Here is a 27,048-nt window from a genome sequence, read left to right as displayed (position 1 = left end):
AGTAAGTGATTCAAGCAGCTTCAAAGCACGGGACTTTACCAAGAATCCCCAAACATTACTGGAGAGTTGGGTGGGAGCTCAGAGATAATCCAGTTCAAACTTCTCAAGGTAAAAATGAGGTGCCTGAGACTTAGAAGGAATGATGTGTCCAAAGTCACAAAGCTGGTCATTTGCAAAGGGACCAGATCTCAGGTCTTCTAGGGTCTCAGCTTTGGATGTGACCTCAGAGGCGTCTCACCCCAAACAGTGTTGAGCCGAGCAATCTTAGTGCTGGCACAAAGTGATATTTGGGGAATGAGGAAGGGGCCTTTTGGGGTTGGCAATTTTATACTGTCACTTTAAAGTATATTTTAAGGTTATAGTAACAAAAAAAAACACAAGAAAAGAGCATGTGGAGGTTGTCCTAAAGCCCTTGACCCAGGAAGACTCCTCCTCCCAAGACTTTTGGGCTGGTGCTTCAGCCTCCCCACCCTTCCCCTTTGCAGGGGGCTCCTCCCTGGCTGCTCTGGCACACTGGGTGAAGGAGCCCTCGTTGCCCCACACAGGTGACTGTTTAGACAGAGCTGGCTAATGCAAAGACTCTGAGCCAGGGACCAGCTTATCGGGGGGCTCAGCTCCTCCAAACAGAGCTGAGATCACTGGCCTGGACACCAGCGACCAGAAGAGCTTCCTTTCTTCATGGTGACCTGACTGGCTTGGGTTTCAGGCTCACTGCCCTGCCCCTACTAGGCAAGGCTGACTAGTCCCTTACAGCCACAGATACTCTACACAGAGCAAAAGCATGAGACAGGTGGGGAGCTTCGCTTACTTTTACAGGTGGGGATCTTGTTACTCCACGTTCCATCTTTCAGACACTCGATCTGGAATGTGTCCATCTCTAGGTTGTCCTGGGGGTGATAGTGGAGAGAACACAAATGGGGTGGGGAAAGGGTGAATGTCATAAATAACTTAGGTTGAACCTCAAACCCTCCCTTGTAAGACAATGGGGTATCACGGGTAGAGCGCTGGACCTAGTGTCGGGGAGGCTGTGTTCAAATCCTGCTTCAGGCACCTACTAGCTGTGTGACCTTGGGTAAGTCACCCTCTCTGGGCCTCATTTCCCTCATCTGTAAAATTAGGGGGTTGGATTTGGTGACCTCTAAGGCCCTTCTACTTCTATGATCTCATGGTATTTTTGAGCTTGACTGGAGAATATTCCAGCCATGGAGCTCAAAAGAGCCTTCCAAAGGAAGAAACAAATGCCAGGGCTCAGATGGGTGAGTGCAAATGGAGGATGAAGGACTTCAATGTGGAGGAGATTCTAGAATTCATCTAGTCCAAACTTCTCACTTTAGAGAGGAAGAAACTGAAAGTGAGAAAGACTGTGACTTGTCCAAGGCCATGTAACTAGTGTCAGAGGTAGAATTTGAACCCAGATCAACTTGACTCTAAATCCAGTGGTCTTCCCATCGCTTTACCAGGCTTTAGGGGAAATGGAGGTGCTTCCCCCCAGCACACTAAGCCATGGCTTCACAGAATCGTTTCATACAAAGCCATACACTAAACACTTTGTGGCTTGGAAATGGGGGAGATAAGCCTGTCCCCTGACGTAAGGTGACCAGGGCAGGATGCACACACCTTGGACTCTCATGGAAAGTTGAAGAGGGAATGGCTATGGCCAACTACTCTTGAACACTTGGCTCCCTGGCTTGGTACTTTTCCAATCCTACCTAATAGAGGTTGCCTGACCCTGTTTGTATGACTGCAGAATCCCTATCTCTTGACTGTGGCCACGTCTACCACATCTGATTCTGGAGACCATCCATGTCCATCCCTCCATCCAGGCAGGAGGCCCCCTACCTTGATTACTTTGTAGCCAGTATAACAGCTGATGAGCACTTGGTCTTTGAAGGTATATTTAGCCTGCAAGGGATCGAGTTTCCATTGGCAGGGGGCTGCAAGGCGGGGCACGGGTTCCCTGGTGGTAGGCAGAGAGACAGAAGAGAAATGAAGAGTCTAGCCAGTGAAAAACAGCATACAAACATGGTGGGAGCTGTCAGTTTCTATGAATGACTGAGTGAATGAGAGAAAAAGCATTTACTAAGTGCTTCATCTATGCCAGACATTGTGCTGGAGGCTGTGGCTACAAGTATAAAGATGATTCAGTCCCAGTCCTCAAGGAACTTGCATTTTATAAGGGGATACAACACATGTAGAGGAATGTGGCCAGGGAACAAGGGACCCAGAATGAATAAATGAATGAGTGAAAAATATTTATTAAACTCCAAATATGTGCCAGACACTATGCTAGGGGCTGGGGACACAGATACAGAAGTGAGTTAGTCCCTGTCCTCTAGAAGCTTATGTACTTTTTAAAAAACTTTTTTAGCAGTTGGGGTTAAGTGACTTGCCCAGGGTCACACAGCTAGTAAGTGTCAAATGATTGGTCTGAGGCTGGATTTGAACTCAAGTCCTCCTGACTTCAGGGCTGGTGCTCTATCCACTGCGCCACCTAGCTGCCCCTGAAGCTTACTTTCCAGTAGAGGAATACCACACAAATAAGGGAGGGATGGCCTGGGAAAGGAGTTTGGATCCGGGGAGCCACAGGGATAGTGAGTAGAGACACAAGGGAGTAGATCAGCATGCCTTTTCTAGTAGCAATGGCAGAACTGATTTAGCTGTACTGTCCAGAGTAAGAGCAAAAGATGGAAGGTGTGGAGGGAGGGTTTGAATAGTGCCAGGGGAGATGGCAAGATGTCCATTGTGGAGTAGCCAACGGAATCTTGGTAGATCCCTGGATAGAATGTGAAGCATGGTCTGGGGCCAACCAATTATAGTGGGTTAAACGAGCTTGCACTGACTCTCACCCATAGATCTATGACCCCAGGTCACAATAACCAGTGATATATGTCCCAGGCTCAACTTGAAATTTCCTCTTATCTCCTCTCATATCACTCAGGAGGTGATAAGAGTAACACTGAGCCATGTCTTGAGAATTTGATTTTATTTCATTTTCATCCAATCCAGTTTTTAAAGGCATTTATGAACAGCTTTATTATGTGTCAGATTCTGTGCTAAGTGCTTGGAAGACAAAAAACAAACAAAAAAGAATTCTCACTCTTAAGGTATTTACATTCTCTTGGAAGGAATACACACACTCTTCAAACATATAAGTAGGCGAATAACCTGAGAGGCAGTGTGGCATAGTGAATAGTGGGTCAATGCCACAGTCAAGGAGATCTGAGTTCAAGTCTTGTCTCAAGTATGTCAAGTCACATACACATGAGTCTAGAAGAAGGGGAAGGTTGTTGGGTATAGGGAAAATAATGAGTTCTGTCTTTAGCTTGTTGAGGTTAGGTGCCTATGGGCCATCCAGGTGGAGACGTCCAACTTGTAGCTGGTGATACTAGGATTAGGGTGTGTGTACAGATCTGAGAGTCTTCTGCATAGACATGGTAATTGAACCCTTGGGAACTGATGAAATCACCAAGAAAGAGTGTGTTAAGGGAGAAGAAAAGACCAAAGGCAGAGCCTTGGGAGACACCCGTGATTGTTGGGGGAAATGTCTATCACTGCTCTGCTGCTATACAAAGGCTTGAGAAAGAGATGCTCTGCATCTGAAGACCCTCACTTAGAGCCGCCTTCTTGTGGTGCATTAGTAGGGGCTGCAGGAAAAAGAGGAAGATGCCTGTTGTATGTGGCACCTCCTGTAGCAGGCTGGCTGAGCTGTCCATCAGCACCAGGACAGTCCAGTGTCCCTGGTATTGTAATCAATCAAAACCATCTCTAACTTGATGTAGTTCATCTAGCCACTGACATTGACGAGCACAGCAAGAGTCTCCCCTCCTCCTTCCACATTTTAAAGTGTCCTGTAACAATCTCTGGGGATTTCTTATTAGAAAATATCTATATGTGATTCTGGCGTCAGTGGAGGCAGATGGGGCACGTATATGGGAGGGAAAGTCTTTCATGTCACACCTTTGCCTTCCTCTTGGAATTTCCCTTGTATATGTTTGTTACTAAATGTTCTCTTTACATTTTAAGTTCCTCCAACAGAATGTAACCTTCATAAGAATAAGGATTGTTTCAGTTTTATCTTTACATGCCCAAGACCAGGAAGAGTGCCTGACACAAGGTGATTACTTAATAGATACTCATTGATGACTTGATGAATGGATACATGACAATTCAAAAGAAATACTTTTTCCATTTTTATCCTGGTCTATCCAGGGCTTACTTACCTGGCACAGAGTTCTTATCATTATCATCATCACCACCACCACCACCACCACCACTATCACCCGGTATAGAGGATGTTTAATAAATGCTGAATCGAATTAAAATGTATTGACACTGAAATCTGGGAACAAGCCAGAAAAGGCTAGACTTCCTCATGTCTCTCCACTCCTTCTTCCTAGAGTAGCTCCGTACTTGAATAAATAGCTCAGACTGCCCTGCAATGGGCAGTTCAGTGCAGGTTCTAGCCAGCATGAAGCCAGCTTTTGGAAGCTAGGAAATGAGGTGAAGTTTGCCAGGCCATCTAGTCCTATGGCATCCCAACCCAGGCCAACCCCAGGGCTGGGGTTTCTGATCTAAGATGGCTAATAGTTGTATAAATTCTCTGAGTAAAACACATCCTTATCCCCAGGACTGTGGTAAGGTGGAACTCTGTGCAATCATGGGAACAGACCTCAGAGATAATGGAATTTAGTTTACTCATTTTGCAAAGGAGGAAACTGGGCCACAGAAAGGGATAGTAACTTTCCCAAGGTCAGTCAATCAGTCAATAGCCATTGATTAGGCAGCTGCTATGTGCCAGGAACTGTGCTAACTGCTGGAGATAGAAAGACCAAAGAAATTCCTGCTCTTTGAGGAGCTCACAATGGAATGTGGGAGACAATGTGCAAATAACTATTTACATACAAGTCATATACTGGATAAAAAGGAAATAAACATAGGGAAGGCACTAGAATTAAGAGGGATTGGGAAAGACTTCCAGTAGAAGGTGAGATTTTAGCTGGGACTTGAAGGAAGCCAAGAGAGAGATACAGAATGAGAGCATTCTAGGCATGAGGGACAGCTAGAGAGAATGCCCAGAGCTTGGAGCCTGGAGCCTGGAGCCTAGAGTATCTTGTTTGAGGAATAGTATGGGGTCCAGTGGCATTGCGTCAAAGGGTGTGTGTGTGTGTGTGTGTGTGTGTGAGTCTCAGATGTAAGAAGAAAGGAAAGGGGAGAGGACAGATTAGGAAAGGCTTTGAATGTCAAACATAGGATTTTATATTTGATCCTGGAAGAGATAAGGAGCCATTAGAATTTCCTGAGTAGGATGGTAATGTTACTAGATTTGACTTTATGAAAATCCCTTTGGAGGCTGAAGGGAGGATGGATTGGAGCCAGGAGAGAGGTGAGGCAGGCAGACCTCCCACCAGGACACTGGAGTAATCCAGGCATGAGGTTATGAGGGCCTGCACTGGAGTACCAGTGTCAGAGGAGAGAAGGGGGAAGATTGGAGAGATGTTATTGATCAGATTTGGCAACAGATTGGCTATGGGGAGGGGGTGAGAGATAGTGAGGAGTGTTAGATAACACCTTGGTTGTGAGCCTGGGGGACTGGGGGATGGAGGTGCCTTTGACAGTAATAGGAAAGGCAGGCCCTTGGAAGGGGTGACTCAGTCAGCAAGTGGCAGAGCTGGGATAAGAAGGCAGGTGTCCTGCCCTGGAGCCCCCGCAGGCTCTCTGCTCCCAGGACTCTGAGAGGGAAGGGAAGGGCAGTGAAGGAGGGCCTCATTACCTGCAGATGTGTAGGAAAGCCTCCAGCCTCCATTCTCCCCTGAGTTGTCACTGTGGAACAGAATCTGGACGCTGTTGCTCTGGGTGTCGATGCGTCCCGGGGATTTCTCTCCACAGTAAGGGCCAAACTCTTTCTGCCCAGCCTTAATCTGCCCAGGGACAAAGAGAGAGAAAGGGGGCAGGATTATGAGGGGGCTGGTACCATGCCCAGAGCCCTTCTCTTGCTCTCTCAGGTTGAGGGCAGTTGGGATCTGGATTCCTTCCTGTATTCCTGTACTTGCCCCTCTTCCATGTGAGCAGTGTGCTCGGTGCAGGGACACAAGGCCAGATAACCAAAAGTCCCTGACCTAAAGGGGGTGGTGGTGGTGGTGTGCTTTACAATATCTAGGCAGAGAAGCAGGAGCAAGCTAATTTGAGGAGGGAGAGAGGACCAATACCATGGGCTGAGGAGAAGAGGGAGGTCAGCAGAGGCTTCACCAGCACCAAGATGAAGCCTAGAAGGAAGCCAAGGATTCCAAAAGGTGGAGGTGAGGAGGCAGTGCATTCCAGGTAGGGGGCTCAGCCTGGATAAAAGGACAGAAAGAAGTAGAGGATTCAGTGGGGAGTTTGAGCATCCAAAAGTCAGCTCGGCTGGCTTGGAGAGTGAGTAATGTAGAATGATATGAAGGAAGTCTGAAAAGCTGAGCGGGACCAGCCTGAGAAGGGTTTTAAATGCCAACTTGAGGAGCACGTATTTTATGCCAGAGGCAATAGAGAGCCATGAAAGATACTTGCATAGGAGAGTGCCTTCCATCTATGAAGGGCATCCTTGAAACCATTTGGTTACTTCTACACCCCTAAAAGATGGGTTTTTGTTCCAGCCCTTACTGCAGGGAGGGAGAGGAGAGGCCACGAGGCCATGTCTGGACAGAAGAGATTGCGCAGGCAGATAACAGATGAGCTAAGGAAGAGCTAGTCTGAAGGGCTTACTCCTTCCTAAACTCTCTGAGGCATGTGGATGCCATAGCTTCAAGGCAGGCTCAGGGATTAAGTCTGTGCTTCCTTAACCTGGGATCCTAACGGATTTTCCCAGGATTCCTTGGACAGGCTCTTCTACTTTCTGGACCAACTCTGGTTGCTGTCATTACAGAATCAGAGATTTAGAGCAGGATGGGACTCAAGCGTGCTCCTAGTCCACTCTTCTCATTTTACATATTAGGAAACTGAGGCCCAGAGAAGTTAGATGACTCATCCAAGGTCACACAGCTAGTGAGTGACAGAGCCAGGATGTGATCCCAGGTCCCTTAATTCTGGAAAGAGGGCTCTTTCCACTGTACGATGATGCCCTCTTTGTGCACATCACAAGACTCCTGACACCCTTCTGTGTCCTGCCCAAAGAATGGGTCATATTACAGTCTCCATTTTCCAGAAGGAAATGACACTTAGCTAAAATATAGGGTGTCTCAGGTCAATAGGGAACCCAGTGGTGTCAGCTGTAGATTGGCCACAGATTCCCAGAGGACACTGAACCCAGAATTTAACTGTCCTCTTTCCTAAGGTGACTGGACTGGGAAAATCATGCTGTGGAAATCAACAATCCATTGGGCATGACAGCATTGCTGCTAGGACCTTCCTCCAGGGCATGGGCTCACAGGCATTCCCCAGGGATGGTGATGGCTTTCCATGAGCTACCTTTTTTGTGTCCCGATTCCCTTTGTGACTCCTTAGCTCCCCATGGGGGTGCACTGGACTGCTTTAGGATTTCTCTGGGGCTTTCCACCATGCCTTCCTTCTCCAGAAAACTCATCAATGGAATCTCATAATCCTGTAACGTCAGCTTTGAGTCCTCACCTCTCATCAGTCTTCTCTGCCCCTCTGATTGGACCCTCAGAATGGAGGGCAGGGCTGTGGGCTTCAGGGATTCTGCTGAAAGAGGAGGCTCAGCACAGCCTCATGGCTTTTGGACTTCTTTGGAGCTCTCTCTCACACCCCTGCCCCAGGTACCTCCTTTCTGCTTTTCCCTGTTCCAGTGTAAGCTCCCTGAGGGCAGGGACTGTTTCTGTTTCTATTTGCACTTGTACACCCAGTGTCAGCACGACATCTGGCACGTAGGAGGTATTTAATTATTGACTGATTGACTAGGTGATCTTTAGACTTTGCAGGTCTACATCTACGAGCCTCTAGTCCCAGAGCACAGACCCACAGTGGGTCTGTGTCCACAGAACAGGACTTCTCCAGAGCAGCCTTGACTAGCTCTTATGGACACCCATCCCAGGACCCTGAACCCTAAGGTGATATCACAGACATGCCCAAGGTCACGCAGCTAGTTGCGGCCAGGCTGGGAATCACACCCAAGTCCAAGCCGCTCCCCCTTTGCGGTGCCTGAGCGTGCCTTTGGCCCCCTTCTCCCAGCCATGCTCACCTTGATGTAATCATAGGGACAGGACACCTCGGGGTGGTCTTCAACATCAAAGCTTTCCTCAAACTGGAGAGTGATGACAAAACCATCCTCCAGTTTGATTCTGTAGAGACAGTCAGAGCTCTTGGGGTACGGGCCGGGGAAGTCGGCGCTGCTGATCACACCCGTCCTCTGGGTGAAGAGGTTATCACTGCACTCCACTGTTCAAATACACCCACATACACATGAGCCACACACCACATGAGACAGGCCTGAGGAGCCCCAGTCCCTCCCATCCCCGCATGCCCACTGGCAGCTTCCTTGGTATGTGGACGACCATAAGAGAGTAAGGCAAGAAGAGCGTATGGGACATATGAGCAGAGCGTTGCAGAGTCCAAAGTCGTCTCACCTAGGGTTCCAGGGCAGGGAAAGGCTAGGTCACTTTGAAGGGACTTGCCCAGATGACTCAGGAAGTGTTGGAGGTGGGCTAGAATCTATACTGATCTGTCTGACATCTTCTATACCCACAGGAAAACTGAAGCTCGTTGAGGGAGGGGATCATGACTCGTTTTTGTCTATACCCCCAGCTCTTAGCTGGGGTCCAAGAGGGGCTTTGTAGGGGCTTGCTGGACCAGCTTCAACTGAGCGTATGGAGAATAGATGCTCAGCTGAGGACACCAAAGGCCCATGAAGCATTGGAGGCACTGAGGAAGATCCATTAATAACCGAGGTCCCTACCCTTGAAAAGCTTATAATCCGAAGGGGAAATGAGATACAACATGCTGAGTGCATAATATCCAGGGTTTATATGCAATTTAAAGATTGTAAAGCACTTTATACATTCTATTACCTCATTTAATCCTCACAGCAACCCTGGGGAGGTAGGTGCTATTATTATCTCCATTTTACAGATTGAAGAAACTGAGGCAAGTGGAGGTTAAGTGACTGATCCAAGGTCACACAATTATTAAATGCCTGAGGCTGTATTTGAACATAGGTCTTTCAATCTCTGGGTCCAGCACTCTAGCCATCATGGCATCACCTGACTCCTTCTGTGTATGAGTCCATGGTTCTCTGAAGTCAGTCGAAGATCCCAGATCTGGAGCTGGAAGAGATCTCACAGGCCATCTGGTCCACCCCCCTTCATTTTACAGATGAGGAAAGTAAGCTCCTGGAGGTGAAGGCTCAAGGTCACATGGCTGGCAAAGGTAAAGCTGGGATTTGAACCCAGGATCTCTACCTTCAAATCCAGAGAATGTGGAGGGGGTCTGACAGCATTTTTAAAGCTTTCTCTCTTGGCCAGGAAGCCTTGCCCTATCATATGCCCAAGATCAAGCTCCTCAATTAAAATCAAAAGATTCCTCCCTCCTCCTAGCAGCCTGCTCAGACTACCTGGCCTATGGCCCTTCTCATCTGAGCATCTGAATGACATGGACTTTGAATTTCACGTCAAATAGTCACACTTTGGTGTGATTTGGTGGCACTTCTGTTCTCTGTCCTACTGTGTCCCTGTCTAGACTGGACTCTCCCTGAGGGTAAGGACCCTGTCTTTTATTCCTTTGGGGGTTCAGTGCTTGGCATGGTGGCTAAAAATAGCAGGTGTCCCCCAAAATGTTTGCTGAATGAAAGGAAAAAACCCTCTGTGATACTTTGAGAAGACACCTACTCATGAACATGCCTGCTGCATTTTCTAACTAATTAGAGAAAGCTGGGGAGCTGAGTGAAGGCTTTGTTTAGTCCTGTAGCTATAAGCAAAGCCATGGTTTCCTTGGTTAACCCTCCCCAAGTCCTGCTGGTGAGCTCACTCATGTTTCCTCTCCTTGCCACTGCTCTCCCCTTTGAGCAATCCCCAGGGGCTCCTTGGCCACCTCAGTGCTTGGCAAGGGGCTGCCTGGTCTGTGCCTTTGCCAGTGGGCAATGCCAGGGCTCCAGCTGGCACTGGAGGTTCTGTCTATCCAAGAGAAAGTTGTCAATGTGCTCTATTATATGAGAGACTGGTACCTGGGTGGCCAATGGATTCCCCCAGGGACCCATGCCCTTCCTCCCCCTCTGTGGGTGTGCTTGTTGAAGTGAGTGCCACCTGCCAAGTTCAGAGGAGGGACTCATTGGCAGGCACCTACCCCCATCTTGGGGTGGGCATCCACTGGCACCCAAGTGGAGGAGTCCTATTTTTCTGATGGACAAAATGCAGTATTTTGGTGCCAGGGGATTGAGATGGGTTTTTTTTTAAAGTCAAACAATCAACAATCCTTTATCAGGTGCTTACTGTGTCCTGAGTATTATTCTAGACACTGGAGGCATATAGACAAAAACTGAACAGCCCCTGCCCTCAAGGTGCTTACATTCTATCTGGGGGGAGGTGGACAACATAGTTAACATTTACACAGAGCTGTAAGGTTTGCAAAGCACCCTTTATATATTATCTTATCCTCAGAACAAGCAGGTGGCACTGTTACATTCATTTTACAGATGAGGAAAATGAGACTGAGAGAAATTCACTGACTTGCTTTGGCATCTAGTTTGAAATATCCACAAAGTAACACTGGATCTCAGGTGAGAAACTAAGGCTGGATATGTAGATCTGGGAATCACCTATGTGGACATGCGAGTTGAGCCAATGAGAGCTGATGAGATTATCAAGAAGGAGAAGAGGACCCAGGGCAGAACTTAGTTACTCAGTAACTCAGTGACTGAGGGATTCATGGGTGAAGATCCAGCAAAGGAGACTGAGAAAGAACAGTCAGAGAGGTAGGAGGAGATCCAGTAGAGAGACATTTCAGAAAAGCCAAGAGGCAGCTAAGTGGTACAGTGGATAGAGCACCAGCCCTGGAGTCAGGAGGACCTGAGTTCAAATCTAGCCTCAGACACTTGACACTTACTAGCTGTGTGACCTTGGGCGAGTCACTTAACCCCATTGCCTAGCAAAAAAAAAAAAACCAAAAACTTCCAAAAACCTAGGGAGATGAGAAAATCTAGGAGGAGCTGGTGATCATCAGTGTCAGAGGCTACAGAAAGGTCAAGAAGGAGATGGAGAGGGTGTCATAGTGCAGGGAAAAGAGTAGCTAAGCACTAGTGACACCCCAAAAGGGCAAAAACCTTCCCTGCCCTTGAGGAGCTCACATTGCAGGTATGAGAGGGGAGGCATGGCCAATAGACAAGAATGCAGGGTCCGTCAGCTCTAGAGGTGACTTCCAGTGGTTCCACATAGGACCAATGACCACAATGGCAGGCATTTATGTAGCACTACAGAGGTTCCTCAATACTTTACATATGTTATCTCATTTGAGCCTTGTGATAACCATATGAGGTTGGTACTATTATTATTATTCCCTCCATTTTACAGAGGAAGAAACTGAGGCAGAGAGATGGTCAGTGACTTTTCCAGGGTTACACAGCTACTAATTGCCTGAGGCAAGATTTGAACTCAGATCTTCTGACCTCCAGGCCCAGCCCTTTATCACCTGTGCTACCTATTTGTGACATTCTGAAGCACCTTATTCATGTAAGTTTGGCCAATGACCGAGTGGGTCAGGACACCCTCAAACACAAGGCAGCCCTACACTCAGTCCCTGGCAAGATTCCACATCCCCTCCCCAAGAGCTCAAGAATTTTTCTTTCAAAGCCTGTTCTTGTATGTTTCATGGTCTTTCCCCAGTCACTTCCCGCAGGAGACATATCTAATATTTTTTTTAGCTCAACATTGAAAGCTGTTTGGAATCTAGCACGGTACCTGGAACATAGTAAGTGTTTCATAAATGTTTATGGAACAAATGAATGAATAGAATCCAAGGGTCATGGGTCATTAGACCTAGAAAGGACTTTAGAATTCATCTAGCCCAAGACCTCATTAACAGTTGGTTTTCTAAATGTGAGACTGATCCTTGTCTGGTGACCAGTAAGTGGAAGTGTCACTAGAAGAGTAGAATGTAATGGCTAATGATAGATAAATGGATGGAGCATTTATTAAGCACCTGCTGCATGCTAGCACTGGGGATTCCACCCTCCCCAATCCTGCCCAGTTATATTGGGCTGCGTAATTAGGTCAAATTCAGGGGTGGCTGCTGGCAATGGAACCTTCTAGGCTGGGGAAGGGGCAGAGCTGCTGGTCTTTCTTACCTCTGCAGGTCCTGTTGTCTGTATGGAGGATGTAGCCAATGCGGCAGGAGCAGTAATACCCTCCAATGTAGTTATGGCAGTAGTGATCGCAGGCCAGCTCCTCGTCACTCTTCTCTGTACACTCGTCCACATCTGGGCGGGGGGGAGGATGGAGGGAAGGGAATCAGTTGTGCAGGAGGAGCTGGGGGGGGGCAGTAAAGCAGACAGAGGTGACCAGCCTCCAGAAGCACATTGTACTCTAGGAGGAGAGGGGAGCTTCAGGAAGTCACACAGCCCCCATGCCTCGACTTACCCACCGCCATGTAATGAGCATCAAAGCCAGTGAAGCGTTCCTCATTGGAGAAATCTGATCGGAAAGTAAAGGCCATGAAGGGGCCTGGGGAAAGGACCACCTGCTGGCCGGGGGCTTGCTCTGTATCTGTGGTCTCCCTCCCACAGAAGAGAGCCAGCACCTGGTCCTCAGCTTCTACCTAAAGGAGAGGCAGGAAAAAAGAGCAGGTCAGCCTCGACCACCGACTTGGATCGAGAACCCTTCATGGCTCTGGAACACTTTCCCTTCAGCTGCTTGGGGAGGTTGGTAACGTGAATATGACACAGACATTTTATAGATGAGGAAACTGAAGCTCTGGGAAAACCCCCAGCACCATCTAACATTTCAACCTAAATCCTTTAATGTTTGCCAGACACATTATATCCATTAGCTCATCAGACTCTCACAATGGCCCACAACTCTAGAGACTATTATTATATCCGTTTTACACGTGATGAGACTGAGTCTCAGAGATACAGTGAATGGTTTAGGGGCTATCATCATGTGCAGCTTGCAAGAACCTGAATTAAGCATTTCAAACTCTAGGACTAGGGTTCTGTCTATTGACTGTGCCTTGGAGGTGATGTCATGTGGCTAGGGATGTGAAGGATTGGGATGGTTAGAAGAGTTTGGGATGTTAGTATTCTGGGAATCTATTCAGGCTGCTGTCAGTGTTGTAGGGCAACTGAGGCTGCTAAAGAAGCTGCCTATAGTTCCACAAATGAGGAGCAGATGGCTGGGTGGTTCGGTGGCTAGAGTTCTGGGCTTGGAGTCAATAAGACCTGAGCTCAGATGCTGCTCCAGACACTGGCTGTGTGACTCTGAGCAAGTCATTTGTATTTAATTTTCCTCATTTGTAAAATGGACACAGTAATACCACCTCTCTCCCAGTTCCTAATAGAATAACTTAGGTTAAGTGCTTTGCAAATCTTAAAAGGATATATAAGTGCCAGCTCTTAGTATTCCCCTCAGAGAAGGGATTCCTCATGCCAGGGAGGTGTCCACAGTTTTACAGGAAAGTGGTCTTTTTTAACAGGCAATCTGCAAGTGCAAAGGCCCTGCTATTTGATTCGATTCCACACAGCACAATTTTACTAAGTGCCTACTATGTGCTAGGCTGGTTACTGGGGTTTTAAGACAAAATCCAGAGTCCCTGCCATCAAGGAGCTGACTTTCTACTGAGGCAGGCCCAATGTGTGCACAGATAAGTAGATATGCAATGTATGTGTAGGAATGGAGTGGAAGGCACCCACAACTGAGGGAATCAGGAAATGTCTCATGTTGGAGGTGACTGAAATTGAGCCTTGAAGAGAACTGGGGGGTCCAAGGAGCAGAGGAAAGGAGAAGGGTGCCCAAGAATGGGGCACAGCCTTGCAAAGGTGCAGAGGCGGAGATGGGATGTTTGTAGGAACAGCAGAGAGGCCAGTCCGACCGCATCAAAGGATGCATGTGTGGACCTTGCAGACTGGACCCACATTGTGAAAGAGCTTCCATTTTGTGTCAAGGCAATAGGAAGATATAGAAGCTACCCATCAGGAAGGGGAGTGACATGATCACACTGGGCTTTAGGCATCTTGTTCTGATGGCTGTGTGTAGGAAGGATGGATTGGATAGGGGAGAGACTTGGGATGGGAGACCCCTTAGGAGCCTTGGTAGTTCAGGCATGTGGTGATGAGGGTCTGAACCCAATGGGTCATTAGACCTAGAAAGGACTTTAGAATTCATCTCATCCAAGACCTCATTGTAAAGACGTTTGAGCTCTTGATGTGAACCAGGGAGCCTGAGAGGCCTCAGAGGGGACTCTGCATCTTAAAGGGAGCAATGCTGTGGAGGCAGAACTGACAACTGGATTGTCGATGGATTGGATATGGGACAGGGAGTGGTGTGAGGGAGAGAGAAGAGTCCAGGATGATTCCAAGATTCAAGTTTGAGGGGCCAGGAAGTTGATGGTGCCCTTGAAAGAAACAGAGAAATCTGGATCCTTCCTTGGCAGTCCTTAAAGAAAGAGTTTTCCTGTGTGTCTGGGTTACAGGCTAAGGGTGGAAACCTGTCCTTGACAGATGGATGTACCTCCTTAGGAGCAGCCAGAAGGGCTCTGTGTGAGATCTGAGGGCCCTATAAATCATTAGCTCAGGCTTCAGCTAAGCGGAATAAACAAACCCAGGAGGGCAAACCAGAGTGAATCCAGCTGCCTTGATTTGCCTTTCCAAGAAACCAAGACCAAATTTGAAATGTTTGCAAGAAGGAGGATCTCAAGATTTAGAGTGGCTTAGCGATCCCTTGGTCCAGCCCAGTGATGTATAGAAAAGGACGGGAGGCTCAAGATGGTACAGGAGCTGTCCAAGCCAACACAGGTCATCTCCTGAGTACCTTGTGGGCACAGGGCTCTGTTCTGTTTGCTTAACTCAAGCCAGAATTGCCTGGATGACCAAACTCACAGAACATTGTAACTGAAAGCTAGAAGGGAGAGAGCTCAGAGTGGAGATGCTGGGGCTGGGAGGGAGCTGGTCAACCTTGCTTTATAGAACAGGCTCTGACAAAGGAAGTCACTTGCTTAAGGCCATGCAGCTCATTGGTGGGATCAGTCTGTTTGCTTGAAAACATCAGCTGGCCTTGCTGCAGGGCTTTAAGGCTTGCAAAGGGCCTCATCAGATGGCCTCTTTCTTTGTGGCCAGTCTCACAGCTGTGTAATCATGTCCTAGGCATCTTCCATATGCGCCCCTCTTTCTTGAGCATCTGTTTCATAATAGACTAGTTTGCCACCGGTTCTGTGACTTGTGTTCTAAGTCTGTCCAATAACTGCTCTGGGATTCTCAAAGAAGAAGCCACTGGGGTGCTAATGGCCAGTCAGGGACTCTACATGATACTGACATTGTCCTTTATGGGTGCTCCTGAGGAGGTGGCATGGGTGGGCAGATGAGTCCGTGAGAATTTCCCTGGTGGGGCTGCCCTGGAGGTGTTTGGTGCTTGCCAGGACAATGGCTCCAAAGTGCTGAGACCCAGGAGGTAGGAGCATTCATTCCATGGCGCACCTTTGGATACAGTTTCAGGTCTTTGAAGTCCATGAGCTGGCAGCGATTTTCCTGGCTGTCTGAAGCCATCACTGAGCTTGTAAGACTTCAACCTTCCAGTCAGGTAGGACCTGTCCAAGCCTGCCCTCTGCTGGCGACCTCTCCAAGAACACAGGATCTCCCCCACATCTGGGAGCAGGCTGGAATCACAGGTCTGGAGCTAGAAGGGACCGTAAAGAGGCCCTCCAAGGTACCCTCTTATTTTGCAGGCCAGGAAACTGAGACTCAGAGAAATAAAATGACTTCTCCAAGGTTTCTTTTCTAGTAAGTGGCACAGCTGGGGATTTCAATCCAGGTCCTTTCACTTCCAAACCAGTGCTCTGGTAGAGTGCTGGGCACTTGGCTGATATCTGCTGACCTCATTGACTGACCTACCCAACTGCCATGACTTCCTGTCTGCCCCCAGGCAAGAACTACATCTGGAATCTTAATATAGGCCACGTGACTGCCCATCAACCACCAGTAAATTAGCCAGCTAGGCTTGTTTGGACACTTCTTTCAACACAATGGTATGTTTTGTTTATTTAAGTGACAGTTGCTAGGTCTTCATTAGGGGTTCTCAGCAAGCCAAAACAGTGTTTAAAAACAATCCAATCTCCTTCTCCAAATTAGCCTGGGGCGAGAAGAGGAGAGAGAGATGGAGAGGAGAGGGAGAGAGGTAGGGAGGGAGAGGAGAGAGGGGCTTCTTGAGAACCTCCCCTCCCTGGGGGAATCCAATCCCCCTGCAGTTTGGACTCTGTGCTGGATCTTCTTCATAACAAAGGTGAACACATCCAAAGCCTCAGGGGATCATGGGTCATGATCTGATCCACAGTGTGTCCTGATCTATGGGATAATAAGCTACATCTCAAGAGCAAGTTAAATAAAACCTTTAAACCATTTTTTCCTCCTTAAGTGTTCAAAGTAATTAATAAGAGATCACCAGTCATAGCTACCACATGTTGCACCTGTCAAAGAATCATGTGGTTTACTCTTAGTGAGTCAATAAGCATTTTATTAGATGCCTACTGTGAGCCAGGCACTCTGCTAAACAGTCCCTGCCCTTGAGAAGTTGGAAATAACACAGAGGAACTGGTTCAAATCCTGGCTTTGTCACCTACCACATACAGGACCTTGGACCTTAGTTTTCTCATCTCTGAGATAAGGGTGTTAGTCTAGATGGCCTCTGAGATCCCTTCCAGATCTAAAGATGGGATCCTATGACCTCTCTGGGCTTCAGTTTCCCTTTCTGTAAAAATGAAGGGGCTGGTCTAGATGGCCTTTGAGGTCCTTTCATGTCTGGCTCTAGATCTCCAGGCATGGCATAACTGACATGCATGGGAAACACCCTGCTGGAATAGAACCTTTAAGATGAAATTTTGCTTTATTGAGTCAAATGCTTTTTCATAGTCAATGAACAAGAAATCCACTAGGATCTTGTACTCTGTACCTGTCAGTCAACGGCGTGATTGCAAAGATGTGTGATCTGCCTCCTGCTCAGAGGGTCCCAGTCACTCTGGAAAAGAGGTGTTCTTCATCCACTTGGGTTGTCTTGTGTGAACTCCTCTGAGTGATTGTGGATCTCATCCAGGACATCTGTCTTGGTGATGCCGCCAGGCACAAGTATTGGGGATGAAGCCCTAGTTTAGGGGAAGGGATAGACTGGGTGCCGTCTTGAACCTTCTGTGTTAACATTACTAGTCCATTAGGGCAGACCAGTGATCAGGGCGGGGGAGGGGAAACCTATGTGATTTTGACTCTTAAGGACAGAAGAGGGATCTTTGCCTGGTGGAAGGGCATTGTGGGCTTGGACATCCCTCCTGCACAGTGGACTATTCATGTGCCCAGAGGTATGTGGCTCCCTTTTGGGAAAGGCACCGGCCAGGCTACAGTGGCCCTGGAAGTCTTATCTCCCTCCCATGGACCTGATCCCAGTGAGGACATGGAACAGGGCCGGGCCTCTGGCAGTCACGTAAACAAAGAGGTTGCTGGTCCCGTCAGGCTCTGCTGCCTCTTCTGTGAAGTGTATACTTTCCCCCAGATCATTTACAATCCCAGAGCAGCCTGGTAATTAAATCCTGACTCCTTGTTTGGAGAATTTGCTTCAGGGGTCATTGAGTCAACATTTTCACTAGAGAAGCTTCCTCAGGCAGGGCCGTGTCAAACGTGGAAGTGAAACTCTCTCCAGTAACCCCCCTGGGGGCTCCCCTGAGCTCCGTGGGCCACCCCCCCCTCCACTTCCTGTTGCTGCTACTCTAACCTCACTGAACGCTTGTCCAATGACCTCATTCTCCTGGGCCAGTCAGTGCCTGGATTCACCCAGGAACGCTTTCAGTTCAGCCTTCTCTCCCAAGAGGCGGTCTTGCTGTTTCTGACACAGCTGTAGGTCAGCCTGGTACCAATGCCTTGCTCTGTGCTGGGCATAGGAATATCAGAGGAGGATGCCACAGACGCTGAAGGCACCATATCTGCCCTGAGATCACAATAGTCAACAAGCATCTAGTAAAAAGTTCTATATATGCCAAGCAATGTGCTAAATGGAGGGGATACAAAGAAAGGCAAAAAGAGTTCCTGCCCTCAAGTGGCTTACATTCTAATGGCGGAGATCACATGCAAATATGAGGCTCATGCAAACTATATCCTGGAGGAGGGGGCAGTGCTGTATAAAGGGTCTCCTACAGAAGATGGGATTTTGAGTGGAGTCTTTAAAAAAGTCAAGGAACCTATGAGGCAAAAGTTAGGGGTCAGAGCATCCCTGGCAAGTGGGGGAAAGGCAGTGCAAAGTCCTACAGTGGGAGATAAACGTCATGTGAGAGGAAGAGCAAAGAAACCAGAGTGAAGAAGTCAGATTGGAGTCCATGGAGGGGTGCAAGGGGACAGCTGGGTATTGCCATAGTGCACAGAGTGGAGTCAGGAGAACCCATTGTCCTGAGTTCAAATATGGCGTCAGACACTTCGTAGCTGTGTGATACTGGGCAAATCACTTCACCCTGTTTGCCTCAGTTTCCTCATCCATCAAATGAGCTGGAGAAGGAATTGGCAAACCACTCCAGCATCTTTGCCAAGAAAACCCCAAATGGAGTCATGAGGAGAGTTTGACAAGTCTGAAATCAACAAGGATGGAGGACATAAAGTATATGAAATGTTTATTGAATTCAGTTGAAAACTGGAAGGGTAGCAAGGGGCCAGTTTATAAACCCCTTTAAATACCAACAGAAGATTTTAGACGTGATCCTAGAGGTAATAGGGAGACACTGCAGTTTACTAAATGAGGTGGTGGTGGAGGAAGACACCATCACCATATTTTAGGAAAATCACTTTGCAGCAGATTGGAGGATAGATTTGAGGTGGGAAAGATGTGAGGCAGAAAGACCAGTGAGGAGGCTATTGCAATAGTCCAGGAGAGAGAGGATGAGCACCACTTCCAGCATGGTGGGTATGTGAATGCAGAGAAGGGGATGAGAAGTGTGGGGGAAGTAGAGATGACAAGTTTGGCAAGGGACTGGATTTGGGAGGAAGGGATTGGGGTCCAGGAGGGTAAGAAATTGAAGATGGGACCAAACTGGCAAGCCTGATGACCAGGAGAATGGAGATGCCCTTGACACTAAGGGAGAATTTTGGAAGGCTTGAGGGTGGGGTTGGGTGGGATAATAGCAATAAACAGCTGTAACATCATAATGTCTGTGAATGCTTTACATACATTGCCTCATCGGACCCTTTCCATAACCCAAGAAAGTACAGGCTTGTTGTTATTTTTTTAAAATCATCATTGCCGTTTTATAAAAGAAGAAACTGAGGCTCAGAAAGGTAAGATCATAGGATTGCAGGATCACAGCTCTAGAACTGGAAGGGCCTTTGAGGTCATGTAGTCCAATCTCCTCATTTTACAGATGAGAAAACTGAGTCAGGGAGGGAAGTGTTTTACCCAGGGGTCACACAGTCTGCCTGACACGAGATTAGCACCAACACTTTGCTTTAACCACTCATCAATGATTCTTGTTTTTGGTCTCAGGATCCCATTGTGCTCTGAAAAATTATTGAGGACACCAAAGAGCTCTTGTTTATGTGGTTTCTATCTATTGATGTTACTGTATTAGAAATTAAACATCTAAGTATTATTATGAAAATAGCTCTGACCTCCTGAAAAGGTCTTGGGGACCCTTCAGGGTCCTCGGACCACTCTTTGAGAGTCATTGCACTGCAACAATCTGCTTCCCTTGAAAGCATCCTAATCTAGGAGGGGCAGCAGCACACATCTCCCCAAGGGACTTGGTCCTCTTGTCAGCAGAGAAGGACAGCCTCCCTGCAGCCACTGCCCAGACCACCCCCCAGTGCTCTGCTTATTGCCTTCCTGGAGCCACACATCCTTTCTTTGGGCTGTTCCCTCAGATCCCTAAAGCACTTCACAGTCCAGATTGAGGCAGGCACCCAGGGGTGAATTCAGTAGGATCCTGCCTGTTTTATATTTGTCTGTGCAGGGAGGCACCTTTGATTTTCTCCTCCAGGGAGCCCTCCCAGCTCCCTTCCCAGCAGAGCAGACAAGTGGTCTTAAGGATTGCATGTTTTTGTCTTCATTAGTCAGTGTGAGTGAGGAGTCACACCTTCAGTGTGAATTCATTGCTGGCTCAACATCTTCTAGGTGGCACAGGGCAGGGTATCACTGATTCATTCCTAAGCTGTGCCTTCGGGATCCCTCCCTAAAACTGGAGTCTCATCGAGGTGAGGCTTCATCAATGCCAGCCAGTAGGATACTTGTTCACAGAACTGCCCTTCCCCAGAGGGTGACTGGGCATTTGCAAACACCTGAAATCTCTGCCTGGTGGCTGGACGTTGTCAAGAGGGGTCAGGCATGGAACCAGGAAAGAAATGGGGAAGAAGGAGAGAGGGCAGGGTAGGGAAGGAGGTGGCATCAGAAGGTAGAGAATAGCAGGAATCAGGACACGGGGACCAGAAGGGAGAGACCTGGGTGGGGAGACCTCACCATAAGGTTCAGGCAGATGGCAGGCAGAGCCAGCAACCAGAATGGAGGGAGGAGCAGAGGCAAGTCAGGCAGGAGAAATCAGGGAATTGTGGACATGGGTGGTTCCTCAGCAGCCTGTGAGCCCAGCCCGAATCTGACCAAGAACCCCTCTGCACCACGCTAGCCTCGCATGAAGACCACTTGTGAAGGGGAGCTTGCTACCTCCCACAGTCTGGACACATTGGGGCAGCTCTGATTGCTGGGAAGTTTCTCCTGACATTCAGCCTAAGTCTGCCTCTTTGAACCCATCCCCTCATTCTGTTCTCTACAGCAGAGCAGAACTCATTTCAACTCTCTTCCTGATCAGCCCTTTACATGCTTAAGGACAGATCACTATCATGTCCCCACTAAGTCAGTACATCCCCAGTACAACCTTGCATGGCACAGTCCCTAGGCCCTTCACTTCCACTTCTGGGGCAACTCCAAGGATCCAGCCTCTTCAGCCTTTTCCAGTTAGAACTCAGACATCCACTCAGAGTACCTTGGGTCCAATGAACTTTTCCCTTATTCAGTCTGAGGCCACCATGACACTGCCTTGCCATCCCCAAGACTGGCTTCCTGCATCTTCTCACTCCCACTTTCCAGTGAGTGTTCCATATGTGTTATCTTCTCCTATGAGAATGAGGGCAGGGACCGGTGTTCATCCTGTTTGCTCTTCTTCATATCCCCAGCTCTTAAGGAACAATGCCTGGGACAAAAGTAAGAGCTTAATAGATGTCTTCCTTCCTTCCTTCCTTCCTTCCTTCCTTCCTTCCTTCCTTCCTTCCTTCCTTCCTTCCTTCCTTCCTTCCTCCCTCCTTCCTTCCTTCCTCCCTTCCTTCCTCCCTTCCTCCTCCCTTCTCCCTCCCTCCCTCCCTCCCTCCCTTCCTCCCTCCCTTCCTCCCTTCCTTCCTTCCTTCCTCCTCCTTCCCTCCTTCCTTCCTTCCTTCCTCCTTCCTTCCTTCCTTCCTTCCTCCCTCTCCTTCCTCCCTCCCTCCCTCCTCCCTCCCTCCCTCCTCCCTCCCTTCCTCCCTCCCTTCCTTCCTTCCTTCCTTCCTTCCTTCCTTCCTCCCTCCCTCCCTCCTCCCTCTCCCTCCCTCCCTTCCTCCCTCCCTTCCTCCCTTCCTTCCTTCCTTCCTCCCTTCCTTCCTTCCTTCCTTCCTTCCTTCTTCCTTCCTTCCTTCCTTCCTCCCTCCCTTCCTCCCTTCCTTCCTCCCTTCCTCCGTTCCTTCCTCCCTTCCTTCCTTCCTTCCTTCCTTCCTTCCTTCCTTCCTTCCTTCCTTCCTCCTTCCTTCTTTTTCCCTTTCTACCTCCCCCCTTCCCTTCCTTCCCCCCCTCTCTTTCTCTCTTTGTTTCTTTCTCCCTCTCTCTCTTTCTCTCGGTCTCTTTGAATTGATACGAGGCTGACTGACCAACAGCTATGTTAGAAACAGTAAGACAGCCTCTTAGGAGAGAAGGCAGATTGCCCTTTCTTCTCTGTGGATAGGGGCATCCTCTAGGAACATGTGAATTCCTGAATGGTTTTTTTGGAGGGTCCTTATAGCTAGAATTCCTTGTGCATAGTAGGGGTTGAGTAAATGTTAGCACGGTGCATAGTATAAGGGCTTATTGAGTGCTTGTTTCATTCATTCATTCATTCATTCATTCATTCATTCTTTCTTTCTTTCTTCTTTTTTTCTTTTATTCATTCAGTTGAGCACAGATCACAGATTTCCCCAAATCCCAGAGTAAATTTATTCTCCTTATTCATTTAATTCTACTCCCCCTTTCATGAGCCTTATAAATAAAAAGGCTCTATAAATGTGAATAATTATTTTTACTAGTTATTAGGGTTATTTACTTTGGGCTGAAGTTTTCTCAATGTATGTCAGGCCACAGTGGGGCTCCATCAAGGCCAAGTATGGGCTATTTTCTTTGGGCATTAGCCCTCAACCTGGTAGCTCTGCAGTTCTGCAAGGACCCCTGGTGCTTTCGGCACCAGGATTCTTTCCATTGATGTAGATGAGAACGAAACCATGCCTGGGCGGAGCATCTTTATGAGTGGCCGGAGCCAAACCCCTCAGCACCAACCTCTGATGATAGATCTCTCCCCAGTAAACTTGGCCATTCCTTGGGTATGGAGAGGGCTAGCAGCTCACCAGGCCTAAGGGGACCCCCACACACAGGGACATCCTGGAGTCAACATGAATGGCAAGTGGATGGTTAAATTATCAGTGTGAAGACTTATACCTCAGAAATTAGCAAATGCTACAAATCGAGGCTTGATTTATTTTTTGTGGATTGTCTAGACTTCAGAAAGAAATGGAGAAAATGTTAATAATGTCAATTAATTTTTGTTTTTGGAGAGCCGCTTGTTATACATTTACCATCACGCCACTGCTCATACCCCAAAAGGGCCTTTCTCTAAGAGGGGATACAGGGCAGGGTTGGGTTAGATCATTCCCCATCCCCACTTCCAGTATCTGACTCTATGGTCTTGTTATTCAAACTCTCAACCTCTAGGGACTCAGTTTCCACATCTCTGAAAGAAGGGAGAGTTGGGCTAGCTCTGAGATCTTTTCCAGCTCATAGGATCCTATGATTTCAGGACTGAAGCAGGATTTCCCTCCCTCTCAGTATTTTTGATCTTTCTTCCCACCCATTGTCTTCAGCTCTTGAACAAAAGCAAGGGGAAGCATGGGTGGGTAAGAGGACTGTGGACTTAAAAAAATTGAGCCTACTAAATAGTGGCAAGGAGATGAGATAGTTCACGTCTCTGTGCCTCAGTTTCCCCTTCTGAAAAAGTAAGCAATCAATGCCCATTTCCTTCTCCCAGTGTTCTTATGAGAGTATGAGAGTAGGACAAATTCTACACTGGGGGGAGGTGACTCATGACTCAGGGTCCTGAGATAACCCTTTGTGATATTCTGCTGCCCAACCCCATGAAAATGTCGGCTGTCACGATCATCAGTGAGCAAGATCACAAGTGAAGAGAGTCAGAGGCAGGGCTGAGACCTTACTGCCCCAGGCTTCCTGTCTCCCAGGCTAGTGGCTTGATCTCTCTTGCTTTTTCTCTCTCTTGCCCTTCTCTTACTCCCTTACTTTCTTTCTCAATGTCTCTGACCATGTTTTAGACCTGGCAGGGGCAGCCATGACCAGCTCCACAGGCCAGGACATGGCCCCAGTTTGCTGACCGTGCTGTCCCTGGTACCAGCAGTTTTCTAAATCACATTAGTTTTAAAATTTACAAAACCCTTCAGTGGGCTTTATTTCATTTGAGTCTTACAAGAGCCTTGTGAAGTAGGTTATTATTATCTCCATTTTACAGATGAGGAAACTGAGGCACACAGAAGTTAAGTGATTTGTTCAAGGTCACAACATAGTCATAGCATCATCCACCTTTAGCTGGATGGAACCTCAGAGATCATCATTTTACTAATGAGGAAAGTGGAAGGGGCCCAGAAGGAGGCAGGTTAAAGCCTCTCAGTGGGTCAGTGGCCAAGCTGGGACCAGCACTAATGTCTCCATACTCCTAGCCTATGTGAGATTGATTGTGTCTGGTAATAAGTACCAGGACCAAAGTGAAGAAGGGGCTAGATACAAGGAGGGTATTGTTCCCATATCTTGGCTAAAGGCCAAAAATAATGGGTGGGACAGAGCAGCTGCTGGCAGGTCCCTGGGAGGCTGGGAAAGTGGTGGCTGCCAGGAGGCACCCCGGGTGGGGAGGGAGGGGGACAAGAAAAGGATAGACTTGGAGCACAAACGAAAAGAGGGGAGAAGAAAGGGCCTGAGTCCTGGGAATCTGCAGACAGGGACATCCTGAAGGTGGGGGGCAGAGGCTTGGCCCTTTGTTCCAGGCAGGGGCTTGGAGAGAAAGGGAGGGGGGTGTCTGGGAAAGAGGAGTGGGGAGGAGTTCTGGGAGATTTCTCCTTCCAGCTTCTTTGCCACGGTGAATAGCCTGGGCTGGAATTGTGGGACACAGGGGAGGAAGCTGTTCGATCCCCTCCCCACCCCTCTTTCAGGGAAAGAGGGAAGTCGCATTCACATGCAAATCCCCTCCCTGGCAGTAGAGAGATGTGGGCAGCACAGGGCTCCGGCGCCTGGCCAAAGTAGGGAGGGGAATAGCCCAGGAATTGGTAGGCAAGGAAAATTAGATCAAGATGGGGATACTGAACTTCCAGGGGTGGGGTAGGAGGATGGGAGGGAGCATGGAGTTGCCCGACTCCACAGCTGAGGCTTCTGTAGCAATTTAGACCCAGTGAATGTTACTGCCAGAAAGGATCTAGAATGCTGAATTGGAACCATGGGATTCTGGGTTTGAATCTCAGCTCTGTTACCTTCCACTTGTATGACCTTGAGCAAGTCCCTCAACCTCTATCGACTCAGTTTCCTAATTTGTAAAATGATGGAGATGAACTTGATCATCTCTGACGTCCCTTCCAAACTCTTAATCTGTGATCCTATAATCTTTCCTTCCTCAGATTTTGCCTCAAAACCAGCCATGTGCTGGCAAATATTTAATAACCAGCTGTCCAAAAAAGCATGATACACTTAAGTAGAATGTGCATTCTCCCATGTGATACCAGCCATGGAAACTATTCAACAGCTCTTTCTTTTTACATAAAAAAGATTCTATCTTTGACTTGCTTTAATAATGGTTTGTTTTTTGATAAAAGGAGGAAATGGTCACTGTTGGAAGGGTTGTGCAAAGACAGGTACACTAAAGCATTGTTGGTGTACCTGTCAATTACTACACTCATTTTGGGAAACAATTGGGAGTTATATAAGCAAAACGGCCAAACGTCTCTATTCTTTGACCCAATCCTATTTCTGAGGTCATTGACAACAAGAAAGGTCCCAAACACACCAAAATATTTATAGCAGCACTTTTTGTGACAGAAAAGAATTGGGAACAGAGTAGATACTCCTTGACTGGGGAATGGCTAACCAAATTATGGTCCATGAATCTCATGGAAAATGACCAGGCTGTAAGAAATGATACATGTGATGAATGCGGAGAAGCCCAGAAAGATCTAGATGCTCTAATGCAGGGCATGTTAGCAACCCAAGAAAACAATAGATGCAATGACTGCAATGATGTAAGTGTAAAGAACAAAAACAACTCAAAAAGATGAAAAGTGAATGTTGTGAAATTACAAAGACCAAACTTGGCCCCAGAGAAGGCAGATCCTTTGCAATGATTATGATTGACTGTGATCCCTGAGAAAACCCTAAAATGGATCGTTGAAGAGATGGCTGGTGAATATCCCCACAAAAGCTTAATCTGCATTATTAACATTTTAGCATCACTTCCTTAAGTCCAGGTCACCATCAAAACAATCTATCAAGCCCTCATCTATAGCCTTGTTGGATTTCTGAGATGCAAATGCTCACACTCCAAATTTAGCAATCAGTTTGCTTTAAGATTTGCAAAGGGCTTTACAAGCATTGTCTCATTTGAACCTTATAACAATGCTGGGAAACAGGTGCTATTATAATGCTCATTTGACAGATGCAGATGAGGTTAAATGACTTGCCCAAGGTCATATAGCTAGCGTTTAAAGCAGGAGCTGAGCTCAGGTCATCCTGATTCTACATCCGGATCTCCATCTACTGCATCACCTAGCTGTCTTCTTGTAATCATTCATGAATTACTTGGGATAAACAATAATTTTAATGTGGTTTCATATTGTGACAGCAATGGTCATGCATGTGTATTTCTATTCATAGAAGGCTGATTCAGAATGTCTGAGCTTGATCAAATGAAAAGGAATTGAGCACTTAGTTTTCTGTCATTTGAGTCCCAGATTCTGCACCATACTCACATCTTTCATTGCTCTTTTGTTGTGTTTCTAATTCTCTGATTTTGAGGAATAAATATTAATTTAAGGAAATGCACAGAAGTCGTACTTCTTAAAAGAGCATACTTCAGTGACTAGTAAAGAGACTGCAGTGGCTGTTGGGTCAAGTATTTTAACGATCACTTAAATCTACATAGAAACAGAATCAATTGCACTGAAGTGCAAAGGAAAGATGCTCAGGAATGAAAAGCACTACCAAGAACTCATAAACTTTGGCTCCAAAATAGCTCAAGAAATCCTCAGAAAATAGACAAAGACCTTCAAAGGGACCACGAGGGGCTGTCATTTCTCTAAAGTGTGACAAAGGCTTCCTGAGGTTGGAACAACAGTAAGACCCATAGAAAAATATCATTGATATGAAGAAAAAAATATTTGCCATGGATTAGAAGACAATAGAAAGACTGGAATACTGAAGATTGGAAAAAGATAGTTCTTCCTGATGCAATTAACTTTTTCATTCAAGTCTAAACATAAACCACTGTCAGAAGAAGTCCAGATGAGGCTGAAAGGGCATCTTTATTAGACTGTAAAACATCCGGTTCCTCAAAAATGTTTTGGAGATGTTCTACTTCCTTTGGGCTTAGAAA

The 27,048-nt window shown here is 47.4% G+C and overlaps 1 protein-coding gene across 1 annotated transcript in view; it reads right to left on the bottom strand.

The window, feature by feature from the left end:
• Nucleotides 1-27,048, bottom strand: part of MASP1 (MBL associated serine protease 1) — a 75,485-nt gene that overhangs the window by 24,923 nt on the left and 23,514 nt on the right. Inside the window, 7 exon segments of the mRNA XM_020989031.2 lie at nucleotides 809-887; nucleotides 1,840-1,919; nucleotides 1,922-1,957; nucleotides 5,771-5,918; nucleotides 8,171-8,367; nucleotides 12,263-12,394; nucleotides 12,555-12,732. Coding sequence (XP_020844690.1) covers nucleotides 809-887; nucleotides 1,840-1,919; nucleotides 1,922-1,957; nucleotides 5,771-5,918; nucleotides 8,171-8,367; nucleotides 12,263-12,394; nucleotides 12,555-12,732 — 850 coding nt within the window.

This window comes from Phascolarctos cinereus, unplaced genomic scaffold, assembly GCF_003287225.1.
Source record: "Phascolarctos cinereus isolate Bilbo 61053 unplaced genomic scaffold, phaCin_HiC Scaffold_7;HRSCAF=346, whole genome shotgun sequence".
Taxonomy (NCBI): domain Eukaryota; kingdom Metazoa; phylum Chordata; class Mammalia; order Diprotodontia; family Phascolarctidae; genus Phascolarctos; species Phascolarctos cinereus.
This window is presented reverse-complemented; position numbering and strand designations above follow the sequence as displayed.